At 30.6% G+C, this 19,986-nt stretch overlaps 1 protein-coding gene across 1 annotated transcript in view; it reads right to left on the reverse strand.

Annotated features, from left to right (window-relative positions):
* LOC129949014 (uncharacterized) overlaps nucleotides 1-19,986 on the reverse strand; it is a 42,095-nt gene that overhangs the window by 17,870 nt on the left and 4,239 nt on the right. Inside the window, exons 2-4 of the mRNA XM_056060205.1 lie at nucleotides 2,785-3,132; nucleotides 2,109-2,626; nucleotides 1,486-1,576 (exon numbers count right to left, since the gene is read on the reverse strand). Of these exons, the coding sequence (XP_055916180.1) occupies nucleotides 1,486-1,576; nucleotides 2,109-2,626; nucleotides 2,785-3,132 (957 nt within the window). The remainder of the gene's footprint in view (nucleotides 1-1,485; nucleotides 1,577-2,108; nucleotides 2,627-2,784; nucleotides 3,133-19,986) is intronic.

Genomic DNA, 19,986 nt, shown 5'->3' on the forward strand with positions numbered 1-19,986 from the left:
AATCTTAACTATGTGGCTCATCTGATCTGATCTGATCTGATCTGATCTGATCTGATCTGATCTACGAGTAAGTGCCTTGCTGATCTTCCATAAATTTGTAAAATTTATGTAACAGAAGAGAATTAGATGATATACATCACATTATTGCGGTATGCCCGATATTACAGGTAATTCGTCGATTACATTTAAATGAAAGCCATCTCACTGTAAATAGACTTCATAAGATATTAAATGGTTCGCTAGGATGGTCCACCCTATATAATTTTTATAAGCACGCCCTACAGTTCCGAAATAGTTTCGAAACGTAAAGTCTAATCATGTTACCAGTTTCCAATTATTTAAAACATTTTAATTTTGTGCTTCAAATCACTTTAAAATTGATCTTTTTTATGTTTTAAATCATATTAAAATTGTAAACTTTTTATGTTTCAAATCATATCAAAATTGTTAATGATTGCTTATCAAGTTTTTTCTATTGCTTAGCTAATTTGTTTTAGTATACAAATCCTACCGAATTGTTGCATTATTATTATTAGTTTTTTTTTACATCTTTTAAATTATAAATTAATTATTAACTTCAATTATTTTACTTTTAATATATCTCCTGTATTATGAAATGTCAAATCAGGCAGACGGCAGTATTGTGAAGTCCTTATTCTTAAGTTAGAATTATTGTTAAACTTTAATGAGAAAAAATAAAGAATTTATTTATCTATCTATCTATTTTTTTTTTCAAGTTACAATCATGAAAAAAAATATAAAGGATCCTTAATAACAACATGAACTAAAATGTGAGTTTTAAATGAAATATTTATTTATTTATCTTTGCCATAATGTGATCAGTCATTTTATGATTTCTAAAAAGTTGAGCATATCCAAATTATAAACAAATGAACAATGAAAAATAAAAATATATTTTTAAAAATAAAAAAAAAGTGTTTTTTAAAGGGAAATTAAATTATAAATAAATCATTCGTGCATTTTAACCTCAGCGTTGCAAAGTTGCATTTTTTATAAATAAAAATAATGGGTTCAAAATATTTTTTTTTCTGTTTTAAACAATTACAATGCAAGACAAAACAAATGTTTGCAAAAAGAAAATTTGATTCAAATTATAATTGTATGAACAAATATATTAAATATAAAATTACGTAAATTGGCTGTAAACCTTAATTTCTAAGATTGATTTCAATCGAACCAATGGCTTAAGCTGCAAGGCGAGGACAGAAAGATAGACAGACGGATGCAATAGTCGTAACCGTTTTTGACTAATTTCCCATTGTAATGCCATGTTTGATTAATATCTTTTAACTACATACTGTACAAATGCAATACATAAATATAAAAACTGGAGAGTAATCGAAATAAAGTACAAACCTAACAAATTAAAATATATATAATTTCTTATTTATTATTAGAAACAGTAAACACCAATATTTTATCTTAACACTGAATTTTTAAAAATGAATTAAATTTAAAACTTACAGATGTGGCATACTCTGAATTCATGTCTTTAACTCCAACTCCAAGTCCAAGCGTTTCGTGTGGTGCACGATATCTTTTCATATCCTCATGACTGTTGACAACAAAAAACAAAAGAAATTATTAACAAAGAAGGAAAAACTTTATATTTTCGTATGTGAATTCGAAACGTTCGTCTCAACAACAGAGCACCACAATTTATTTATTCGCTGTCAGCTTTGCAAAAAAAAATACTTTCAAAACTGCAACTGCAAAATGCTTAAATTGCACTGCATTTTAATGAACGAACTAACATTTCAACACCACAAACTCTTTTGAGCGGGTTAAGAATGAGCAAAATATCGATTAAGGCTCTTTGGTTACCTTCGACGAGGTTAGTTTCTTTAATAAAATTAAAAAAGAAGAATAACTTAAAACTTAAAACAAAACAAACAAAACTGAAAATCGATGTTTTAGCGTTACGAAGCACAAATGGTAGGATATAGTGGACATACATGTCACTTATGTTGGCACTTAATTGACAGGTGTCAAATTCGAATTCACATGCAAAAAAGCATTTTGTCTGTCTGTCTGATGATGTCGTCCGTCGTCTGTCTCTTTGTCTCCATTGTGTGTCAATTATTTACCTATTCAGGGAGTAATTATTGAAAGATTGGCAACAACTTTGCTGATTGCGGTATTTGTGGGCCCGACGCTTGAGCGATGTTGGTGAAACCGACCCCACACCTGAGGCTATCCACTCCAAGTCAGAACCCATGTTGGCCAGGGCCGCCGTCGTCGTCGTCGATGAGGATGTTCTTTCCTGATGATGGGATTGAGGCGATGGCACTCTCAGTGTGTATTGAACCACTCCATCCGAACTGACAAGTGGTAATTGCTTGCGTGATAGTCGCGCCTTAACGGCAGCAAAGAACTCATTTCCATTCTCCCTCGGAGCGGCGATATTTTGAACGATTTCAAGAACCACCCGGGGTGACGTTACCTGGCCCAGAATCGCAAGGACATCTAAAGCTGCTTGGCGGACGCGTTTCTTGCGATCCAGAGCAGCTAGAGCTGCACTCGTAACGCAGGTATTGGTATCAAAACAGGTACTGGGAAAGGTCATCAGAGCATACATCACCATTTGTAGTGCATTCTCTCGAAACTACATTAGAGAAAAAAAAACTAATTAGTAAAACAACTCTACACTATACCAAAACAAATATTTACACTCGTAAGGGTGACTTTATGAAAACTCCCTTCTCTTATTTATGCAACTAGGGCATTAACCAACTTTATGTTCACTATTCGCTATTCACTTACCCTTGAGCTCTTTGCATGTAAAAATTCGTCCGATATCAATTTGAGGACAATGACAGCGGGTGGGAGGCGTTGCATTAACGCCTTCGCGGCACGATTTGACCCCGGTCCACCTTGCCGACACAAACCAGTGATGATTTGAACAGTCCGATCCTCAAGATTATCCAACGGAAGTCTTGATATCAGGTTCATTAATACACGTCGCTTTTCTTCTGCCACTTCAGGGTTTTTCTCAGACGATAGAAGGGTACGTAATAAAGAGTCCAGACAAGGTTGAACTCGGGCTAGATTTTCAGAAGAACGAAGTGCGTCTTCGAGGGCATAAATTCCATTCGAACGTTGTCGCCAATCCTGCAAAGGGATATAGAAACAAATATAATTGAAAATATTATGTTTAGTTTGGAAATATTTTCGTATATTCAAGGAAAGTCCTTCGGATGACTTTCAATAGCGCAATACAAAGTATACGTATAAGTTTACCTGTATTTTTGTTCTTTCAAATGAATACGGAAGCAAAAGTTTTAGAACTGTCGTTAAAATTGTTTAACTATTGTTCAAGGTATTTTTCAGGATATGTGAATGTTCTGTTCATGACAGAGTCGGAGCAGGGACTTTAGAAGGATATGAGATAATATGCTTGCGATGCATGCAAACTCGTTGGTGAATGTGATTCTAGCTTTGCAGAAGTTTTGTTATTAATCGGTTGTTGACCGAGTAACCTCTACGAAGACACTGAAGGCACTATACATATGTGTTTTTACATACATTCATGTTAAACAATCGTTTTTAACTTAGCTTCTTAATTTTCCCTTCTTCAAAGCTTTCACTTGTTTTAATATTTAAAAAGATGGAAAGATTCGAAAATAAAAGGTTTCTTCTTTGTAAAGGTAAATAACTGACAAGGTCTTTGAAAGATTTCATTTAAAAAAATCTAGGTGCACTGTTTTCTTAAAAAACTTTTCTGTTTCACTATGCTGTGGAGAATATATATTTTTTTTAATTTCCACAATTTTTTAGAAAACAAAACAATAAAGTGCGCATACCGCCAGTGTACTATTTTGGTAGTAACAATAAAATGCATTACTTTTTAAAAATTGAATACACATTAAAATATTTGATCGAAAATAAGAGTGTTTTTGAACAAGGTGTTTTTAACGTTCCATTGGTTATAGTTAATTCTATTTTTGCGGGACTTTAATAAAAGAACATTTTAATTGTTATTACCTTGACTATTTGTCAATGGAAACAATTTTGCAGCATGAACAATAATTTTTTCCGGTTAATTAAGTGCAATTATTGCTTTTTATCGACAAACCAATTTATTTTGAAGTTTCCTTTTATTCGAATTGTTTTTTGTTTCGAAATATTTGCCAATTTCAAACATCATTAACTTCTTTTTGTCATATTTTCCCTTACGTGTTTTGATAAATAAAATTGCTTGACAATTAAATTCATTACCCTTACATTTTATATTTTATAAGATATTTTTTAGAAACAACAAAAAATAATTGGTTTCTCAGGCTAACTAGAGGTATTTCTTAAGTTTGTTAAACAGGTAGCTGGCCAAAAAAAAACTTTTTTGAAATATATTATTCATGTTCAAGACGAGAAAAAAAAATTTTTAACCCTGAAAAAAAGATTTGTATGTATCTCAAAATATTTGTATTGGACATATAATGTCCTTTTAAAATGCCCATCCGCCCAAGGTACCGCTAAATATTGATAAGTTTTTTTTTGAATTTCACTATTTAGCTTCGGAATAAACAAAATTGAAAGTGAAAAAAAAACATTGAAATCCCTAAATTAAATCAAATTCTTGATACTTATTTACTTTTTACTAGCGACTTAGGAACTATGTATGTATGTGGCAAGTTTTGCATTCGTGTAAAATTTCGAACTCGAGATTTTAATCAAACTTGATATTACGATGGTAGAGAAATCGAAAAAAGTGGGTCCCGCGATTCCATCCGGTCGGTTTTGTCTGTCTGTCCACGCTCCTACAGCCTAAACCATTGGGTCGATTGAGTTACTTGGAAGTTATGGTTTTGAGCAGATTCGCGTTAAGCGTTTTTTTCATTTTTTTTTAAGATCAAAACTGACAGTGGCCCCCATACAATTTTTTTGGTCAAAAAACGAAAATTAGAATTTTCTCAAAAACAAACCGATAGATTTTTCTAAAATACTCTCTAAAATTTTATTTTTTAACTTGGCTTCTTTTAATAAGAAAAACATATTTTTGTATTGCTCAGGAATGATACCACTCATAGAACCGTTATTTTGTTTTTTTAGTTTTCTCAGCAACTTATGAATTGATTTCAATAATTTTTTTTCTGAATAAGCTTTTATACTGCCTTAACAATATTTGATTATCAAAAGTGCAATTTTGTATTGTTTGGATTTTTAAAAAATATTGAATTTTATTTTTTCAAAATTCGATATCTCAAAAACGGGTCAACATTTTTTTACGAAATTCAACAACTGCATACCAAAAATATTTTTCGAACAAAATTGAAAAAAAACGCTCTAACGATTGTGCTTTCGGAAATTAGCCGTTCGTATTCGGCTTCAAACTGTAGGTCCCCTCTATCCCTGACAATAGTACTCGCACACAGGAATTGTTGAGAGTTGTAAGTTGCCCACCCCAATTTATTAACTTCCCATAGAATGGGTCCGATTTGTCGAATTGAAAATTTTGACGTTTCATGGTCCCTAGAGTCGAAATAAAAGATTTTAAGAAATATGTCATGCGTGTACTAACGTTCGCGACGTTTTTTCGTCGTCCATAGGTCAAGAATTAATAGAGATATCGACTTCAAATACAATTTGTTATACCGATAATAATGCAGAAAGGGCTCTCAAGAAAATTGCGTGGGTGTTTTTTTTTTACCATAGCAATTTAAAAAAAAGGTGAACATTTTGCTTAACCCTAAATATCTCAGAAACCAATGACGCTAGCGACTTGAATTAAATTTTATATTATATATTGAAACGAGAATATACTGGTTTGGTATATTTTTGGAAAACAATCCGATTAACGTTTTTTTTTTAATTAAAAAAAAAAAACTGAAACAAAAATTGTCACTTCGAAAATTTAATGAATAAAACATGATTTTAACTGGAAACTAATTTTGTGCAACGTTTTTAACATCTGCTTAAATTTTGAGAAAAATTAAATTGACAGTTGTCTTATAAAAAATTAAAACTTAAAAGAAAATTTAACAAAAGTTGGTAAAAATTGATTTTCGACAATAATATCTTTTGAAAAACTTGAGATTATGTCTTCAAATTGATTTAAACTTATAAGAAATATTGTTTTCAACATTTGGAAAAATTGACAGTTTTTCTTACAAGAAATAGAAACCTAAAAAAAAATGATTAAAAGTTGGTAAAAATTGATTTTCCACTGAGATATCTTTTCAAAACATTGAGATATTGAATTCAAACTACTTTTATCTTCCAGAAAACATTGTTGTCGACATTCAGTAAAATTTTGCGAAAAATCTAATCGACATTTTTTTACAAAAAATAAAAACCTAAAAAAAGCAGAACTAAAACTTTCGACTGTAATAGCTTTTTAAATATTAAAACATTGTCTTCAAACTTTTTTATTTCACAGAAAATATTGTTTTCGATATTCAGTAGTTTTTATAAAAATCCCACTGTCATACAAAAATAAAATGTACAAAAATAGTACGCAAATTTGGTAAACATTGATGTTCTGTTCTTGATATATCTCAAATTAATTTTATTCATCCAATTTGTTAAAATTTAAGAAATGCTTCTAAATTTGGTGAAAATTTGTTTTCGACTAAACATCTATTTAACAAAAAAAGATTTTCAAACTAAACTTTTTCTTTTTATGGAAAATATTGTAAATAACTTAAATTTTTTTAAGAATAATTCAACTGACAACTTTTTTAACCCAGCACGAAAACCTACAAACTTTTGAGCAAGATAAATCGACAGGCGGTATGGGAAAGTATCAGTGTGGGTTGCTTCCCAGCTTTTTTTTTTTAGAAATCGTTAGAGTTATTATCCAAGTTATAAATTTTAAGAACTCGCTTATAATGTAAACAAAATTAGCAATATTCAACTATGCATTATTTCGCTTTTAGAGCAAAATATAAAACATTCATACATGTTTATACTTACACGAAATGTATCCTGCCGTCTATTTAAGACTTTAAATTTTGTTGACGAATTAAATTTTGAGTTATTTGATTTCATGATGTAGATGAGGATTCTCACAATGTTACCAATGAATTTTTGGTTTTTAATTTTTAAGTTGACAGTGACATTTTAAAACATAAAACATTTAGCTTGATGTTATTTATCATCATATATGTCCACAAAAAATATTTTGACGAGATATTTTTTCTTAATTTATTTTTTAAACTTAATTATTGCTTATAAACTTGAAAAATAAAATAAATGTAGGAAATAAGTTCAGAAATTGTTTCTTAAAATTGATCGGAGCAACGCAAGCACGTGTACACCTATACGACATCATACAATTTATTCTTCAAGTAGGTTACTATCTTAAATCAATCCTAACGTACAACTAAAATTTAACCTATTTCAAATTGTATTCGTTGCCAATTATTATAGTTGGAAACGCATTCAATTCATTTTCAAATCGAAGACAGTTTAGACAATCGATTTTTGAATAATTTATACTAATTTTCTATGAAATTTGTTTGCAACCATTCGTATGTACACACATAGGTTCCTATACTAATTTCTTTCTCATTTAATATGAATTGAAACCTCGAAGACAGTCTGAGATTCACTAAAAATAAATATTAAAAAATCAAAATGTTAACAAACCCTTGTTAGTCTGTCATCAACATACAAATTCACTTCAACTATTATATTATATTTTTGAAACGTGAAAAATATGAATATGCATACACACAAATGTATCTCTAGCTACACCTGATTTAAAATTGCAGTTTTGACCTCTTTTACATGCAATTTGCTGAATTAAAAGGGGCAGTATATCATATCCTTGCTTATATCCATAGCACTATGAGTCAAATTTTTAAGTACGTTTTCATAAATCAAGGTACAGCCAGTATATGTATGTAAATGAATAATTTTTTGATCTTCGACTTGCTCCTTTACAATAACGTAGAAGAACTGTGCACATCGTCAAGTCGCGTCGCCGGTAAAGTCAATTATTGAAAGTGATTTCTTAGACTGCTCTTTGTTGACATTTTATAAACATGATGACAGCAAAAACCTAACAAAAATAAAAATGCAACGCTTGAAATTGATTTTTAATAATTCATTTAAAGTGGATGAAGGTAACAACTTCAACTAAAAGCAACAAATAACATCAAGGGTTGTTTTTGTCTTTCTCTTGGACTCTAGGTAAATATGTTCCCCCAAGATCGATTCCCTCCTCTTGATGTAGGACTATACCAACTTTATACTATCAATTCTTTGCTTTGATGAAGACAACTTTCTTAAGGATACCGACTTGTAGTTTAATCTAAAGGGTGTTTTTTAGAAATATCGAACTTTGAAAGAAAGTAAAACAAATGTGATTCTTTTAAACTGACATGAAGTTTACTTTATTCGAAGAGTAATCTTTAAGCACTTCAATTAAAATGTGATTTCTGTAACGCATCGTTAAATAGCACAATTTGGGGACAATTAACGGGTCCGCGTTTGTCAAACTTTGCCTTCAAGTCATGTTAAAACCAAAGCACCTGCACATCATGATGTGTTTATTCTACTGATGAAAGAATAAGTCAGTAATCGTGCCGACGTTCTGGTCACCATGGCTCGAAAGACGTACGGACCAATTATTCCACCAGCGCATAAAACATAACAAAGAGCTAATTGACCGTAAAATGGACTATGGACATAGTGGGCAATACGTATTCCAAACAGAACCATGATTTTTACGCATCGATCAGAAATGCCATAATTAAATAAATAAATAATTTGACAGGTCGCAATTTTTAAAATAGTGTTGCCAACTTAATTTCTATACCTCTTAAAGGAAAACACCCTTTATAAACCTACCTTCTATATATAGCAGACAGTGTAAAATACATAGGTATTCACAACCAAAAAAAAGTGTATAACCTTGAAGTTTGTTGGACTGAACAGAATAGAATGTTTTATAGTGTCCCTAAATAACCCTTGTAGTGCCATAGTGGAATAGTCCCTCTATTTACAACCTTTTCATATCTTTATTCAACTTACTTTGAGTTTTTTTTTAATTTTGTTGTTGTCTGTTTATTTACTTATCGTGCTTGTGTCGCATTAAGGTCGAATGACAGCTTGTTGTCAATTGATTTTAAGTGTTTGTCGTTATTATAAGTTTGATGCTAGAATTCGAATAAAGTTTAATGCTACTTTTATAAGTGTGGAGATTTTTTTTTCTTTATAATGCAATTAGTTAAATATTTAAGAGTTAGGTTGAAGCACGTGGATGAATATAAGGACAATTTAAGACGTAGATTTTAGGTTTTACTGTTTTTCTTTCATTGCCTTTGATTAAGACGAAAGATTAGATTAAGAGTAATTAAATGGTAATCTTATCTGACGAAAAGATTTGGGCCTGCCTCACAAACATAAGTTTGTAAGAACTTAGGTCAGTAACTAGTTTTTAGCTACAATCTCAGTGGAGTTTAAAAGAATGCCATCTAGCTGCTCCCTCAGAAAGCGAGATGTTGGAAGATAATTGCGCTTGTATTTATGTTAAACCTTCTCAACAAGGGACAATATTTTGGTAGTAGATGTCACTATCTTAGCCAATTCAGAAGGTCAGATGCAAGTTGTCTACAACTATCACGAGAAGTGACTATTGATGTTCTAGCCTTCAATAAAAAGACAGTTTGAGCACAGGACGATTAGTTTTGTGCATCTGGATGGTTTCCAATAGGTTGACTTTGTTGTATAGAAAAAGCTAGTTTTTTTTAAGGAAATCAATGGATGTTTACTTCATTGCAAGAAGGAAAGCATGTCATTAAACAATTAGAAACGATATTAGCCAAGCATCTGGCTGCAGTTGCATTATTATATCGTTTTCATGGAATTTTCCATCAACGGTTGGCACATTTACGGCAGTATTTCGTCAAATATTTTTCAAATTGCATCTTCAAAGACTTAACACAATTGTAGAGCATTGGTTCCTATAGAACTTTTCTTTAACGTAGCCTTAAAGAAACAAGTCTTAAAGTTTTGAATCACAAGAACTTGGTGGTCAGTTGTGATGATCTCTTTGAGAGACGAACAACTGCTATAAATGTTTTTACTTCTTTGTAGTGAATTCAAACAATGTCAGTTCGTTGTTTAAGAGTGTATCATTTCATTTTTAGTAGTGAAGTAGTTTTGACTCACAAATCAAAAAATTACACTTTTAAAAGTGACATTTGCATACAAAAACCTATTTTTGGAAAATCCTTTTCCAACAAAAAAAAAGACAGATTCAAAAGTAACAGTTACTTACAAAAAGCTTATTTTGGAAAATTCTTTTCCAACAGCTGTCCTTCCAACAATAAATAAACAGCCAAATTGAGTACAAGTTTTATTTAAATGAATATAACATTTCCTTAAAAAAATTGTATTGATAACATTAAGTTAAAGGCGTGTTTCTTGTGATTTTTAGTATTTATGTACTCGCGTATCTCAGTTTAATGGTAATACTTTGTTTAAAATATTTATCGTAATACGTTACAAGGGCAGCAGTTGGTTTGGATTCTTCATCTGATTCTGAATCAGAGTCACATTCGGATTCGGAATCCGAGTCAGAGTCGGATTCTTCATCTGAATCAGAATCGGAATCTTCATCTGAATCAGAATCGGATTCTTCATCTGAATCAGAATCAGAATCATCTTTAGAATTATCTTTGTTCTTCATTTCTTCATCTAACTTATTTGCGCTATCTTCTTCGTTTCTATTTGAACTTGAACCCTTTATTTCCATTGATTTGAGCTCAAATTCTTTATCTTCACTGGTATCTGAATCAGCATCCGTATTATTGAGTGCGTCTTCCAATTGAAGCTTGGCAATTGATTCCAAGTCAAACTCCGAATCGTTATCTTCGTCTTCTTTTTCGCTGATAGCATATAATTCAAATTTTTTATTTTGAAGAGCTTTTAAATACAGTTCTTCGTCGAACTCGGTTTCAAACTCAGATTCGGAGTCAGTTGTTTCATCGTCTTCTTCTTCTTTGTCTCTCCTAGCTCCTGAATTAGTTTTTGATTCGGACAAATGTTCTCCATCTTTGCTTTCATTTGAAATTGGTTTCTTAAATTCCATTGGTTCTATTTTCATTTCGAACTCGGTTTCAGAGTCAGATTCGGAGTCGTTTATTTTACCGTCTTCTTCTTCTTTGTCTCTCTTAGCTTCTGAATTAGTTTTTGATTTGGACAAATGTTCTCCATTTTTTCTTTCATTTGGTTCCTTAGTTTCTATTGGTTCTATTTTAGGTTCTTCATCATCGGATTCCGATTCAGACACATCGTCACTGGAATCATCTGACTCAGATTCCGAATCGGAATCCGTATCTTCTAAACCGAATTCTGACATTAGTGACACATAATGAAGGATTTCTTTTTTTTCTCTGTTTATTGTTTGTGCACAAAGGCAATCTTCGTCTTCTGATGAAGAATCCGACGGTTTTTTTTTGTGACAAAAATCCCAATCCTATCTGATCAGGTTTATAATCCAACAATATTATGACTATTCGATTATGATCTCCATACTGTGAACAATTTTTAATTTTTCGAATTGTAACTTCAAAGTTGCCTTTGTATTCGTTTTTAGTTACTAAAGTTTCTTTGATAAATACTGAAAGGTTTTGCGGATCATAAACTTTTTTTAATTTACTATAAAGTATTTCGAGGGATATTTTAGGAAAATAATTAAAATCAATTGTAACACATTTTGATTGGTTTTGAGTAATTTTACCGTCCACCATTTTATTTTTATTTTCAAAAAATTATGGAGATGTTGAACAATTAACAGTTGAATTTAAACTACAAATAGTTTTAACACTGTTTTAGGCTTTTATAATGAGATATGTAAATAAACCACCACTTTGTTAGTTATTCCTTTTTCTCGGAACTACATAATTAGGATCTCAGAAGCAATTAGGATCTTTTTTGTAAAAGGAAAAGTGATCAGGTAGAATTTTGTAATTGTTTAATTAAAATATTTCACTTATTGATGGAATTGTGTTTCCAAGTTATGTTTAAATGTAAATGTTTACCCTAATATTGAAGAAGTGATGATTTTTAAAAATAGTTTGTAAATTTTAAAACTCTTCGTGTAAACTCTATTCCTTTTAAAAAATTCCTAAAAGCTGATTTCCATGTACTAACTACATTTTTCATAAATCCTGACAAATTAACGACACTCAATTGCAAAACTATGTAAACTAAAAGTTTTGACCTTAAAACAATTATTATTTCATTTCTCTTACTATCCTATAAATATGTATGGTCAATTTGACCTAAATTTTAGCCTCCAAATGTGACCCTATGTACTTGGATAGTAAAAAAAAACTAGCGAAAGTACGCACAATTATTATTACCACCGTCGCGTCGTCGTTGCCGATAAAATTCCTCCCTTCACCTTCAGATTTACTTTTGATTTAAGAGAGAAAAAAAATACTTTTCAAAAACGGGGTTAATATCATGGAATCACGAAATTGCCAAAAAATGTTTACCATATTATTGAGCAACACAAAAATTAAAAACACAAATAAATTAAGTACAAAAAGTAAACGTTCATAAATGCAATAATATTCATTAATGTTGAAATAACGCAAATAAACTTAAGAATGGGATAAACTATTTTCTATATTAAAGAGTATAGTCAAGTTGGCTAAAAAAACATCTTTATAATAGCATGAGCAGTCGAAAGGAGATTGGGGTTTTGTATAGTACTTTTAGTACTTCATAAAACATGCATGACCTACTAACATAGTCTTCTCAATAGAGGCTCCATCGGCCGGCCAGACCACTAAAATAACTCAACCCCTGGTTAAAAATAAATAAAAATATTCAGAAAAACAGAAGAATTAAAAAGGAAGTGTGGTACTGGGAAATGTGCAAATTGCTCCTGGAATATTTTATCGCAATTTGTTCCTTTTTCCTTATATTCTGATACTGATAGTGGATTGGGGGTTTGCGTATTTGTTTGTAATAAATTTTGGTATGCAACAGATTTTAAAAGTATGAGATAAAATTGTTTTTGAAGAAGTCATGAAGGAGAAATATAATGTAGGCCAAGCTCGCATGTTCTAGTTTTTGTTTTTAATCTTGAAGTGAAGTGATTTGAATTCTAAGGATTCAATTAGAAATATAATTAGGTCACTTATAACAGAACGACATCTAACTTCTTAAATATTTATGAACTCATGCAAAAAATTTAAATGATTTTTTTTAAGTAAAAAAGTAACCATTTTGAACCAAAGTCTTCAATATCTTCATTAAAAATTTAGAAAATTCAATTTTGTTTGAAGTTTTTGAAAGCTCTTTTTTAAAAAAATGTTGTCAAATAAAAAATGTTCTAACATTTTTCCGTCAAATCATATTGTAATAAAAGGATTTTAGCCTCAGGATTATTGCAGTTTTAAAAACAAAAAGAGGCTGGGATGCGACCAACACTGATAACTTTCCATCCGACTGTCGGTTTTCGTGCTTTGAAATAGTTTGCTTTCAAAATATATTTTTGATAACGAGATTTTTAGTCGAAAACCAATTTTAAGAAATTTCGGTAGCATTTCTTAAAAGTTTACATTTCTTATATAAACAAATGCAAATTAGATGAATTAAATTAATTTAAAGTCTTGTTTTATTCACGAGATATCGAAAACCAAATAACATTTAATAGATTTTAATTTTGTATGAAAAAACTGAATGTTTAAATGAAAAAAATTTGCTGAAAGTCGAAAATAATATTTTCTGTAAGACAAAAATAGTTTGAAGCCAATGTTTTTAAGTTTTAAAAAGATATTTGATTCGAAAGTAAATTTATACCAACTTTTGTATTGTTTGTAAGTATTGTTTTTTTTTTGGTTTTTATTTTTTGTAAAAAAAACTGTCACTCCGAATTTTTTCAAAATTTTACCGAATGTTGAAAACAATATTTCTTATAAAACAAAAATTCTTCAAAGCCATAATCTAAAATTTTTGAAAGGATATTTGAGTCGAAAATTACTTAACCTTAAATTTTTACCAACTTTTAGTAATATTTTGTTTAGATTTATTTGATTTTTTTTTTTTAAATAAAGGGTGATTTTTTAGAAATTATCTTTTTGGCAACACTGATATAAACAGCTGACACACATTTTGTGTTTTGTTTCACCGTCAAACATCTTTGGCTTGGTCTATAATTTAACCATGAATCGTCTTACAAACGAACAACGGTTGAAATTATTGAATTTTGCTATCAAAATGCGTGCTCTGTCAAGAAAATTCACCGCGCCCTTCTTCCATTTTATGGTCAGTTTAATCGACCCACTGAAGTGGCTATTCGGGCTATTGTGATTAAATTTCACACCAAATGTACATTGTTGGACATTAAAGCACCAACACGCTTACGAAGAGTGCGAATTCAAGAAAATATCGCAGCTGTATCAGCCAATGTTAATGATGACTATCAACCTATGTTACTCAACAACATCAAAATTTTGCGGAAGGATTTAGGTGCAATGCCTTTCAAAATAGAGCTGCTGGTGCAAGAATTGAAGCCGAACGACCTACTGCAACGTAAAATTTTTGGTGATTAGGCTTAACGGGTACATTAATAAGCAAAATTGTCAATTTTAGAGTGAATATCAGCCAGAAGCATTGCAAAAGCTACGAAAAAGTCACATTTGTTGCGCTTTATGGGCTGGTGGCATCATTGGTCCGTACTTTTTCAAATATGATGTGAATTGTAACGTATTTTTGAATGGTGAGCACTACCGTGAGATGATATCCAACTTTTTTTTAACCCAAAATGCCAGAGCTTGATTTCCATGACAAGTGCTTTTAACAAGACAATGGACTTATTGAAAATCACTTATTTTAAAAACCGGCCAACATTTGTAACGAAATTCAAATGTAAAACGTTTGTTTATAAACACTTAATAACAACATACTTAATATATATTAAAATGTAATTTAAAAATAAACCGTTATAACGACTTTCTATTTTATATTTCCCTTTGGTTGAATTGATTGAAGTTTTTGGTTATGATATTAAATTTAATTATGACCCTCAATCAAGGTGAATTTTTACAGTATATTGTTGAAAATTCGTATAGAAAACACTAAATAACAACATACTAAATATATATTAAAATGTAATTTAAAAATAAACCGTTATAACGACTTTCTATTTTATATTTCCCTTTGGTTGAATTGATTGAAGTTTTTGGTTATGATATTAAATTTAATTATGACCCTCAATCAAGGTGAATTTTTACAGTATATTGTTGAAAATTCGTATAGAAAACACTAAATAACAACATACTAAATATATATTAAAATGTAATTTAAAAATAAACCGTTATAACGACTTTCTATTTTATATTTCCCTTTGGTTGAATTGATTGAAGTTTTTGGTTATGATATTAAATTTAATTATGACCCTCAATCAAGGTGAATTTTTACAGTATATTGTTGAAAATTCATATAGAAATAACTCAACAAAATTTAATTTATAAATCTCTTCAAAGTTTCTAATCATTACTCAAATTACTTTACATAATAAATGTAAATATTACTAATAATACATATTTTTTCTTTACATTGATTGACACACCTTTCAATAATAATAATTTTTCTATTTTATTTTCTGATTCATTAATAATAATTTGCCTTTTGTCCTTCAAGCTTAAGCATGCATAGGCATACGTTTCTTTATTGTTAAAATCTATAAATTTGCATATAATCGAATGCAAAAGTTCCATCTAATATTATATACTAGGGCAATTGGAGTTTTTCAATTTGTGTCCAGCACGCGATTTCTTAACTTATTCTCTAAAAACAAACTACACTGCATCGAAGTGCAATACCTTGCCTACCTATACATATACCTGTACACCTAGAGTATTAAATGTCACATTGTGGCGGTTTGATGAGTTGACCAAATGAAAGGCAAATTGAAAAAAGGTCAAGAATTTCTAGGTAGGCTGTTTGTACTAGTCAGGTTAGGTAAGGGTAGCTATACTTAGAAAGGAACAACTTTTATTGGCCATATAAATATTTCAGGAGAATTAAAATGACGTATTATATGGAAGACACTCCTTTAATTCTTAAATCGGGTTTTTATGTTTTCTTAAAATAAAATAGCCAAGGACCTTATGAGCCGATCCTTTTTAAACTTTAATCAATCTATAACACAATTTCCACACACACAAATAAAGAACGAAGTGAATGTTACAAAAAGGATCTTACGTATGATTGTCATTATCTTTTCATGAAAAAAATAATTTTGTTGAAATAAAGGCAAGAGTGTATGCTGAACCTCTATTATCTGATGAGTTATTAGATGGTGAAATAGAAGTGGACGAAGTAAACCTTGTTCTTCATTAAGCGAAAAATGGTACAGCCCCGGGTGAAGATGGGATTCCAGACCAACACTTCTAAAACGCACACCAACCTATATTTCACAACTTAAATCATTTTTCAATAAAGTGTTTTCTAATGCTGATGTACCTACATCGTTTCCTATTCACAAAAAAGGAGACATTAATAATGTTGAAAATTAAATTGCCATATCGTTTAAGAACGTCATCTCAAAAGTGTTTTGTTGTGTACTTGCTAACAGGCTTCAGACATGGGTCAAAACCAAAAATATCCTGACCCAATTCCAAGCTGGTTTCAGAAAAAAATGTTCTACCGTCAACCATTATATTTGTGCTGACTTCCTATATAAGCCTATTTTTTTATTAATTTTAATTAAAAATTTTAATCCAATCAAGTCAAAAGTACATTATATAATTGAAATAAGTCATGATACGAAAATCTATCCACTTAGAAAGTGCCAATTCATTTCTAAGGCTTAATATACTGTGGTAACATGAAAGTTAAAAATACTGTGGAAATGCCCATATATTTTCTACAAACTATCCCAGTTAGGTATATCTACGCAGTTCATCCGAATTTTAAAGGAAATGTATTCCGAATCAAAAGCAGCTAACTGATGTGATTCAACGTACCCGGAATGGTTTGAAACGGACTCCGGTGTAAAACAAGGATACCTTTTAAGTGGTCTTCTATTTGGATTTGTAAGCTCGTCTACCTGGAGGTCTCCACATTGCTGACTTAAAAGTAAGTTATTGCGATAAATGGGGACTGTCATTAATGTAGATAAATCAAAAATAATGGTGTTCTCGAGATCTGCACCTAACCACACTGCATACAGTCAGCACTTAAATGAAAACCCTCCACAGATTACTAATGAATATAAGTACCTGGGAGTGACTTTAATAAAACAATCGATTTTTAAAATCACGTTAATATCAAAGCAAAAACTTAACAAAGTTTTTTAAATCCAGCCAGAACATATTTTCAAACTAGCGAATTGAATTATCTACGAAATACAAAATATTTGATGCTGTTATAAAAAGTTCGATTTGCTATGCTGCCCAGGTATGGGGCACGAATACGAGAAGATGGAAAAGTTTAACAGATGTTTTTCGAAGAAACTTTTTAATTTACCCCTAAAAACACGTAACTATGCCTTGTATCTGGAAACAGGAATTCCAAAAATATTTACTAGCACTCTTGAATTACAAGCAGGCTACATTTTAAAGGTCTTATCCTATCATGATGACAGACTGACAAAACGAATGGCACTCATGAGCTAAGGTGAATGTCGATATGGAAAGCTCTGGGAAAACAATATCGCCGAACCCATCAAATTTTATGCAAGGTAAGAGGTTTTCTACAACATCATACAAAGCTATGAAAATTTGGAACGCGATGCTCTTATGGAGGAAGCTCGAAAATCACAAAGCACGATTCATTACTCACAACTGACTCTGAATCTTATGGAATAAAACTTTTTTTAATGATTCACTGAATTACAGTCAAATATCCTTAACATTTAAAGCAAGATTTGAAGTCCTTAGCTTAAATGTGATTTAAAAGCAAAAGAATATTGGCTCAGTATATGTGTGTCCCGTTTTGTGTGCCTTCAGAAATGCAACCTTTGGAATAAAATCTCTAAATCTGCAAGAAATAGTACAAGTGAATCAAAAGCATCACTCTATTCCTTTTTGAAAAACATTTATACATTTAGGATGTTAATTATAACCGAATTTGTTTAAATTTATTTAATTTTAATTTTTAATGTTTGTTTATCATTCATACCTAGAAAATTTTATGTTTTGATTTGCTAACCGCAATGCCATAGCTGCAAAATTCATACAAATTATAATCAATGTACCAAAAGCAAGCAATAAATGAGTGGATTATTCTATTATTATATTATTATAAAGACAAGAGTGCATTTTTGTCAATTTCAAAGACCTAAAGTAATAGTTCAAAGTATTGCGTATTCCTTGACTCATAAACTATGAATTCTAATTATGATTTAGACAAAGCTTAATAATTACGAGTTTCACGTATTTTCATAAAAAAACATGTAACATTGTAGTGCTATCAGATATCAGCTATATTACTAATTTGACCTATATTATGTTAATGTTTGAAATAAAAGGGAAAGGAAATAATGTACATAAATAAAGCGGAAGTACTTTTACTTTGTCATTTATCATGTAAGCAATTATGTACTGTTGGTTTTCCTTTCCCTTAATAACATTTTACTGAAACCTACACACAAAAAGAATGAAATCAACGACTTTTAAGATCCATTCAAAAAAACAATTCAATTTTCATTAACTTAGAGAGAATCATTCATATTTTGAAATGTGGTTCATATTCAGGTTCTCTTGTTGACCACAAAGGCTCAAAGTCTTCATGTTGAAGATTATATACAGACAAAGACAGATTGTATCACTTTACTTTAATTGTTGCGTGATTGTTTTCTGGAAATCACCGCACATACAAATTGGAACTCCTCTTTCAGAAAAATTGAATAAATTCTGCTGCATTCGAAACCCATATTTCGGTCCTCACTTAACCCAGTTACACAAATATATGGTAATTCCCTTTAATATCCCCAACAAAAACAACAACAACAACATAAAGTCAATCGCCAAAAACTGACTAAGGCTTGCCGCTATATAACACTACACTACAAAACAAAACCCTGCATATGTATCATAGGTCTTGAGAAATCTACATAACTACACAACATTTATATATATTTTTACTATTCCCAAGGACTTTCTTCTGTTTCTGTAAGTTAGGTAGGTATATTTTTACTTTCGATATAATATAATTATTTTGCTCCTTTCGAAGGACATTCATATTGCTTGCTGATAGGTGGTAGAAGGAAAAGGTAGGAGTCCATCTCCTTTCACTAAATATTATATTCTTGGTTATAGGTTATGGTAACTTTGACTTGGTATGTATAGTGTATACGCCGTCATATTTCTTTTATTGTTATATTTGGCCTAGATTTTGTATAATCTCTAATAATTCCTGGTCAAATGTTATCCTGTAGGAAATCTTGACAAACAAAAATTAAAATGAACATAATACCAGCAACACTAAGGTGTTTTATCGTCGCGTCGTCGTAACTTACATACATATCCGAGTATATATAAATTGTAATCGCGTGGCAATAGGTAGTCCCATAGTCCTGCTCTGGTTTGTCCATGCGGGTCGTTTTTTTTTCTGGAAATCATTTTTACAAACAGGACAAAAGGGACAAACGTGTTGAAGTACTGGTTTTAATTGCAGATACTATATAGGAGCAGGTTGATACTTGTATAGTGCGTTTAAATTTTAATTACACTATTGCAATGCATTTTTTAGGTTATAAAAATATGACTTGTAAATGATAAGTTTAAACGTTAAGTTGTTGTGTAAGAGGGGTATTATATTTTTCCTTCTAATTCTGGATCATTTTGTATTACACTTCAACTTCGTAACACGATAAGCTGAAATGGGAAAAATGAAAATCCACTTCTTTGTTTTATGGATAATTTTTAAGAATGTTTAAATTAATGGTAGATACATATGTTAAAAGGTAAATGGATCTGAAAAATAGTGCGTCCTAAAGCTTATTATACTCATGCAATATAATTTACTTATTGATTGTCAATAAATATATTCTTC

Source organism: Eupeodes corollae, chromosome 3, assembly GCF_945859685.1.
Source record: "Eupeodes corollae chromosome 3, idEupCoro1.1, whole genome shotgun sequence".
Lineage (NCBI taxonomy): Eukaryota > Metazoa > Arthropoda > Insecta > Diptera > Syrphidae > Eupeodes > Eupeodes corollae.